The 8,133-nt window shown below is 51.9% G+C and overlaps 1 protein-coding gene across 1 annotated transcript; it reads right to left on the bottom strand.

The window, feature by feature from the left end:
* Nucleotides 1-1,706: 1,706 nt before the first annotated feature.
* LOC104485129 (olfactory receptor 14A16) lies at nt 1,707-2,627 on the bottom strand. Its single transcript, XM_086753696.1, has one exon. It carries the CDS (start codon nt 2,625-2,627, stop codon nt 1,707-1,709), a length of 921 nt encoding a protein of 306 aa, XP_086609822.1.
* Nucleotides 2,628-8,133: the final 5,506 nt, after the last annotated feature.

Below are 8,133 nucleotides of genomic sequence, written 5' to 3'. Positions count from 1 at the left end.
GTGAGACAGCTGAAAGACAAGGGCTTCTTTGGCCCAAAGTTCTGGATGCTCCAGAGAATACAGGAGTAGCCTGAGAGTTCTTGAAGGGTGGTTTCAGAGATGGTGGTGCTGTTCTTTGTAGTGCAATACAGTATAAGAAAGAAATAATGCCCTAATGGTCATCTTGGAAGGTCCAGAGTGGTCATAAGGAGAAAGAAATGTCACTCAAGAGCAGTGCTGTTGTGCAGCAGGTCACCCTGGATCAGCCCAAGGCTCTGTGTTTCACGGGAGGGCCAGGGAGGACAGAGAGATATCAGTAAAGGAAGGAAGATGCTCAGGTGAGAGGGAGGTGCAGTAGCAGGGTGGATGTGCACAGCCTGTGGGGAAGGAGGCAGAGGTGAGGCAATGCTGTAGGGCAGCCCGTGGTGGAGATGGCAGGGGGACGTGGAAAGGCTTAAAGTCCCCCAAAATGATGAGGTCTTTTTCCCGTTGTCAATGGCTGTTGTGTCTGCCACTGATGGCTATGAGACACCCTATCCTTAGAGCATTAGGGCGTCCTTGCCTCCTTGTCCATATCCAGCAGCCTGGGAGGTGTCGTACCATAGTCCTGCCCTTGGCACCACAGCTTCCCAGATCACAGTGCCCCAGGAAGAGCCCTGAGCCACTTGTGAGGGACAGCATCTCCCTTCCTAGGGCCTGGGATTTAGGGCTGGACACTTTGGCTTAATGTGACACACCCAGGTTCACTCAGCATTAGAGCCACCTCGACATTGCCTTTGCCTGTCACCTCTGCCTCCAGGTTTCTGCTCTCACCAGCCCCAGGGAGGCTTTGTCAGTAATGTCCCTCAGTGCGACCCATTAAGGCTCCAAGAAACTTTGGACTTTGCATCTGACTTTGACTTCTGGAGTGGTTTCCTCAACTACCTCACCATGTCTGAGGTTCATGGACTCCTCCCGAAACCCACCAGAGAGGTTATTAAAATGCCTTGGGCTGGTCCTCTGCTGCTGAGCTGTCCTGGCCCTCGGGCTCCTTAGGTGGCTCCCACATCTCTCCAGTCTCACCTCCCTGTGCCTGTTTGGCACTGATCCACTGTCACTGGAGAGTCTTGTTTGTGGGAACCTTGATTCACTGCTTCACTTGTGAGAAATTTCACCTTTGAGGGAGTTTCACCTTCTGAGTCTCCATTCACTCCCAGCCCAAGGCACATGGAGAGTCCCCATCCTGTCCTGACCTCTCTAAACTAATTTGCAGAGAGACTGAACATGCCATCAGTGCAGTCATACATGATGCAGCCTGAGGAGATAATAGGGAGCCCATACACCATCTCCACTGTCATTGGACTCCAAGAAAAGAGCTTTTAAAACCACAATTTTTGGTCCAGTTGAACCCAATTTACTGTGAGCATAACTCAAAACACCAGGAGAACAAAAAGCCCAAAGGTTCTTTAAAAGATCAATTCCTTGGAAATTTTTTTTGGCAGCAACTTTGGCAGAAGTACCCAGCCTTCAGTCACTGCAGACGGTACATATAATTTATTGAGAAGCTGCTATTGGACAGGTCACATCTGACACACTTTGGTACAAGACTCAGACGCAAGAGGATCACGCCTCAAAAGAAGTAAAAGAACATAGAAAATCACACAGAAGTAGAATTATCACAGAGGAAAAAGATAAGATAACCTCTAAGAAACATGCAGAGAAGGGGAGGTAGGTTGTTGTTAGTGAAACTACGTCAATTGCATGAGTTTCCATAGGGCATCCTTGAGCTCCTGGTTCCTCATGCTGTAGATGAGGGGATTCCCTGCTGGAGGCACCAGTGAGTACAGAACAGTCACTGTCAGGTCTAGAGATGGGGAAGACATTGAGGGGGGCTTCAGGTAGGCAACCATGCCAGTGCTGATAAACAGGGAGACCACAGCCAGGTGAGGGAGGCACGTGGAAAAGGCTTTGTGCCGTCCCTGCTCAGAGGGGATCCTCAGCACAGCCCTGAAGATCTGCACATAGGACACCACAATGAAAACAAAACAGACAAATGAGAAGCAGAGACTAAACACAATAAGTCCAGTTTTTCTGAGGTAGGAGTCTGAGGAGGAGAGCTTGAAAATGTGGGGGATTTCACAGAAGAACTGGTCCACAGCATTGCCCTGGCAGAGTGGCAGTGAAAATGTATTGGCAGTGTGCAGCAGAGCATAGAGAAACCCACTGCCCCAGGCAGCTGCTGCCATGTGGACACAAGCTCTGCTGCCCAGGAGGGTCCCGTAGTGCAGGGGTCTGCAGATGGCAATGTACCGGTCATAGGCCATGACAGTGAGAAGAAAAAATTCAGCAGGTATAAAAAAGAGAAAAAAAAAGACCTGTGCAGCACATCCTGCATACGGGATGGCCCTGGTGTCCCAGAGGGAATTGGCCATGGCTTTGGGAACAGTGGTGGAGATGCAGCACAGGTCAAGGAGGGAGAGGTTGAGGAGGAAGAAGTACATGGGGGTGTGGAGGCGGTGGTCGCAGGCTATGGCAGTGATGATGAGGCCGTTGGCCAGGAGGGCAGCCAGGTAGATGCCCAGGAAGAGCCAGAAGTGCAAGAGCTGCAGCTCCCGTGTGTCTGCAAAGGCCAGGAGGAGGAACTCAGTGATGGAGCTGCTGTTGGACATTTCCTTTCTCTGAACATCAGGGCCTGTTGAAGGAAGACAAAGCAGTAAAGGGTTAAGACTGACTTATCTGAGAAAACCTTATTCAATTTCTTGTAGAACCATCACCCCCCTCCCAAAAACTCTGTTCTTCCAGAAAGACCGTCATGCAGCTCCCTGGCTGAGCCCTGGGTTCTGCTGGCTGAGGGTGAAATGGGGAGCAGAGGACTCTGCTGTGGGTTCCTGAGGAGTCAGTGCTGCTGTGCACCAACAGGCAGGTAGGAACCAGCAGTGATCTCTGTTTAAATCCCCTCATGAAATCAGTGACATTTCAGCACTGTCCCTCCCAACTCAACCGACTGCAGAGCAGAGCTGTGGGGGTTGGTTATGTTTCTTTTACTTTTTGAAGCAGACAGCCTTGAAATTTCTGACACACTACAAGTGCTACATTGGGAGAGCTGGGACGCAAACAGGCAGACCCTTAGTGGAGAGGGATGAGAGCCAGTCAATCCATCAGACTTTCTCCCAGGTGCCGTGGGCTTGCATCTGTTTATTGTGGAGAATGATCATACCCAGCTCTTCCCTTGAAAAGAAGATCTGATAATGCTGAGAGCAGAGGAATCCAGTTTAAAACTCCCCTCCCCAGTAAAACTCTCCTCAGTAAAGATCTGTGAGCTTTCTGATCCCTTGAAGATGGGGTGTCTGGCAAAAAGAGCCAGCTTCATCCCCACCCTCTGGACTGCATTGCCCAGAGACCCACAGGCCAGAAGAAGGCTTGGGCACCTTGCTCCCATGGACACATGTGCACGGCAAGGCCTGCAGGGTCAGTGGCTGAGCTGCTGCTGAACCCCCATCCCCAGAGAGCCCAAAACCAAGAGCAGCAGCAGCAGGGGCAGGTGGAGAAAGAAGGAGAAATGCCCCAGTGCTTCTGCCCAGGGTGGCAAGGCCATGGAGGGACAGAGGGGCACTGGGGAGAGTCTCCTGTGCTGGAGCTCTGGCTGCAGAGGCTACAACTCACAGACCCCATCACACCCACTGTGTGCTCACCCCTGTCATCAGGACAGCTCCTGACAGCAGGACCCTGCCCAGGCCCATCTTTCTGTTGGCCAGCCCTAAGGAGTGGGTCAGAAAAACACTGAAGAGATGACTGAGCTTTCTGTAGGCAAAGGAATGGATGAAGGAGCTTTATCAAGTTCCTCGCAGACCTGCTGATCTGTCAGTGTAACGCTATAGGAGTGTCCTTCTCTTGTCCAAACCCAACAGCTGCATTGCTGTTCCCTCACAGTCACAGCAGGAAACCGAGAGCACAGACCCTGGAAAGCACCTTTCCTTCCAAGCAGCCCCTGCCTGTTTGTGCTTCTTGAAAAGCTGCTTCTGCCCATGTTCTGCGAGTGACCTGGAGCTGTGAGAAGCTCTGACCCATGCAGCACACTCTCAACAGCAGAAGGACCCTACCCTGATGGGGGTCTCTCCTCCCACCCACAGCTTCTCCCCAAAAACCATGGGGAGGTCACAAAGGGAGGCTGAGTGCTGAGCCTGGCAGAGGCAGTGTCCCTGCCCCAGCACACAGCCCCTGGGGCGCAGGGACCCTGCTCTGAAGGACAGCCCTGGGCACCCCTGGCTGCACACACACATTCACACCCCTGCAGCCGTCCCTGGGAGAAGGCAGCCGTCGTGCTCTGTCCCTCTGGCAGTGCAGCAGAGAATTCCTGCTCTGGAGCATCTCCTCCTCCTCCTCTACACTGGAGAGAGATCTCTGTGGGCCATGGTAGCTGGACGAGACCCCTCCAGGAACCTCCTGTTCGTTGCCCTGCAGCCAGAGACTTACCGTGCAGAGGGCTGTGAAGGTTTGTCCTCCAGTGAGCTCTCAGCCCAGGCCACCTTCAACCTCTCTCCGCCCTGCCTGTCCCCACTCAGTGCCTGCAGCAGTGCCCTCAGCCCTGCTGCGCTTTGCAGAGCAGCTGCTCCTGGGCAGAGCTGTCTCTCTGCCGTTCTGCCTCCTTGCTGTGAGCAACCTGTGTCCCAGGGGCCTGGAGCAGCGCAGCAGCAGAGGAGCAGCCCAAGGCATTTAAATGACCTCTCTGGTGGGTTTGGGGCCAAGTTCATTTACCTTGGACACGGTGGGGAATTATAGAATAATACAATGGTTAGAGTTGGAAGGGACCTTCAAAGGTCATCTAGTCCAACCCCCCTGCAAGGAGCAGGGACATCCCTGACCAGATCAGGTTGCTCAGAGCCTCATCCAACCTGGCCTTGAACATTTCCAGGGATGGGGCATCCACCACCTCTCTGGGCAACCTGTTCCAGTGTTCTATAACCCTCAGTGTCAAAATTTTTTTCCTAATATCCAGTCTAAATCTAACTCCCACTATTTTAAAACCATTTCCTCTCATCCAATCAAAACAGGCCCTACTGAACAGCCTCTCCCCATCTTTCTTGTAGACCCCCTTGAGGTAGTGGAAGACCGCTATAAGATCTTTCTGGAGCCTCCTCTTCTCCAGGCTGAACAGTCCCAACTCTCTCAGCCTGTCCTCATAAGAGAGGTGCTCCAGCCCTTTTATCATCTTCGTGGCCCTCCTCTGGACCTTCTCCAACTGGTCCATGTCCTTCTTGTGTTGGGGGCTCCAGAGCTGGACACAGTACTCCAGGTGGGGTCTCACCAGGGCAGAGTAGAGGGGGAGAATCACCTCCCTCGACCTGCTGGCCACGCTCCTCTTGATGCAGCCCAGGATGCGGTTGGCCTTCTGGGCCACAAGAGCACATTGCCGGCTCATGTTGAGTTTCTCGTCCACCAGCACTCCCAAGTCCTCCTCAGGGCTGCTCTCAATCCATTCTCCGCCCAGCCTGGATTTGTGCCTGGGATTGCCATGACCCAGGTGCAGGACCCTGCCCTTGGCCTGGTTGAACTTCATGAGGTTGGCACGGGCCCACCTCTCCAGCCTGTCAAGGTCCCTCTGGATGGCATCCCTCCCTTCCAGCGTGTCGATGGCACCACACAACTTGGTGTCATTGGCGAACTTGCTGAGGGTGCACCCTATCCCACTGTCCATGTCGCCGACAAAGATGTTGAACACTGCCGGGCCCAACACGGACCCCTGAGGACACCACTCGTCACTGGTCTCCATTTGGATATTCAGCCGTTAACCACCACTCTCTGAGTGCGGCCATCCAGCCAACTCCTTATCCACCGATTGGTCCGTCCATCAAACCCATGTTTCTCCAGTTTAGAGAGAAGGATGTCGTGCGGGACAGTGTCAAAAGCTTTGCAGAAGTCCAGATAGATGATGTCCATTGCTCATCCCTTCTCCACTGATGCTGTCACCCTGTCATAGAAGGCCACCAAATTGGTCAGGCACGATCTGCCCTCGGTGAAGCCATGTTGGCTGTCACCAACCACCTCCTTGCTCTCCATGTGCCTTAGCATGGTTTCCAGGAGAATCTGCTCCATGACCTTGCCAGGCACAGCGATGAGGCTGACCAGCCTGGAGTTGCCCGGGTCTTCCTTGTTCCCCTTTTTAAAAATGAGGTTATGTTACCCCTCTTTCTGTCATTGGCGACCTCACCAGACCACCATGACTTTTCAAATACAAAGGCCAGTTTCCCTTCATATCATATAATTCTTGGCATCCTATCTTCTTGATATTTTTTGATCCACATACCTCATGTACAAATGGAGCCAGACTGCACTGTAGAGAGACACAATAAAGAAACCAGTACAAAATTATTTCTTCAATCACCCATCCCTATTTAACTTCCCTGGAGCAAGGTGCAGTTGCAGCATGCAGGAGGGGTTCAGGAGCCAAGAGCCCAAATGCCCTGTGGGGACCTATGGCCTTTCCATTGCTCTCCAGTTTCCCTCTCCACTTGCACCTTGTTCAGAATCAGATCCCTCCCAAGTACCCAGGTGCTGCTTTAAGCTTCAAGGAGTCAGAAGCCTCGCCTCGTCTGTCAGCAACAGGATTATCTCTTCAGCCAGCTCCTTCACTGCGTTTGTATCTATCTATCTCTGACAAACATCTCTAGTGAGGTTATCCCTTGTGGGTGGTGAACCTCACTGGAAACACCTTGGACAGATGAGAAGCGTGGGTTCTTGTTTATTAAATTTTACCATCCTCTCCTTCTGTTTGTTTGCCATGAAGGAAACCCTGCTGTGCCTGTGTGCAGCCAGGTCTCTCGGGAATGCAGGTGGGAGTTGGTGCAGAGGAGCTGTCACCTCCACCTGCAGACCTGGGTGGAGAAGTCTGATGTAAGGAAAAGTGATGCAACTCCCAGAGGGTCAGATGAGAGAAATGGGGCTGGAGTGGTGAGGAATCAGATTGTCCATGCAGTGTCTGACCTCCACAAGGAGCTGGTCTTACCCATCCTGAGAACATTAGGACACCTCCCGCATCCATATCAACTGGACAATGCGGCAATCACTCCTTCTCACCACTGAAAAAGTAATAAAACTGAAAGAAAAATAAGAAACTTAAAAAAAAATACTTTTGTATTGAATATTCATTGAAAGCTTTCCCTTTACGTACACTCTGGAGACCTCTCCCCTTATGTCTCTAAGACTTGAAGATTGTAGGAAATACCTGGAAGAGACGTGGGGTTTTTTTGCATTTTAATGAGCCCCATGGTGTATTTCATGCTGAAACCATGAAGCTCAGACACTGAGAGGCGCCTGGACAAACCCCTGAAGAAGCCAATGTCAGAAGCAACCCCTGCAATCTCAGGGAGTATTAATGGGTCCCACTGAGGATCGTTACCAACAAAGCCTCCCTGGGGGCTGGTTACAGGAGAAAATGGGAGGCAGAGATGAGAGGCAGGCAAAGGCCATGTAAAGGTGGCTCTGAGGCTGAGTGAATCTCCATGTGTTGCATGAAGACAAAGGGCCATGTCCTGAGCCCCAGCCCCTGGGAAGGGAGATCCTGTGGGTCACATATTGCTCAGGGCTTTTCCTGGGGCAGTGTGATGTGGGAATGTGTGGTGCCAAGTGCAGGACTGTGGTACGATGCTTATGAATCTCTCCTTGGTGGAGTGAGGAGGACTTCATGTCTTGGTTCCATCAAGTTATGGTGTCTCCTCACAGGCCTGGGTTGTCCCAGTAACAGCGATAGTGTGGAGGAAGACCTTTTCTCTGTTGTGGGCTTCTCGCCCTTCCACAGCTCTTAATCATCTCCAGCACAGGGTGTCCTGGAGGGTCTCACACCTACAGCTCTTGCCTTGCATGCTGTCAGTCTTCCTGCACGCTCCCAGTCTTCCTTGCTTACCCACCTTGCTCTCTCACTTCAGGATCCCACTACCCTTACTTGTATCTTTCCATCTGCTCTAGCTGTTGCTTAAAACACGAAATGATGGGATGGTCCAGGAGCTCTGTAGGTGGCCTGTTGTAGCACAGAATTACCCTTGGAGAGACATTTCTTTGTTTTATTCCCCTCATCTCAACGTCTCCCCTCATCTCACCGTCTTCCATTATTTCCTTGTCATGCTTTTATTACTGTGAAGCAAAGCTCCACCATCTCTGAAACCACCCTTCAAGCACTCT

The sequence above is a fragment of the Chlamydotis macqueenii genome, chromosome 8 (assembly GCF_036417535.1).
Source record: "Chlamydotis macqueenii isolate bChlMac1 chromosome 8, bChlMac1.mat, whole genome shotgun sequence".
In the NCBI taxonomy this organism is placed as follows: domain Eukaryota; kingdom Metazoa; phylum Chordata; class Aves; order Otidiformes; family Otididae; genus Chlamydotis; species Chlamydotis macqueenii.
The sequence above is the reverse complement of the archived record's forward strand: the minus strand, read 5'-3'. Positions and strand labels throughout refer to the sequence as shown.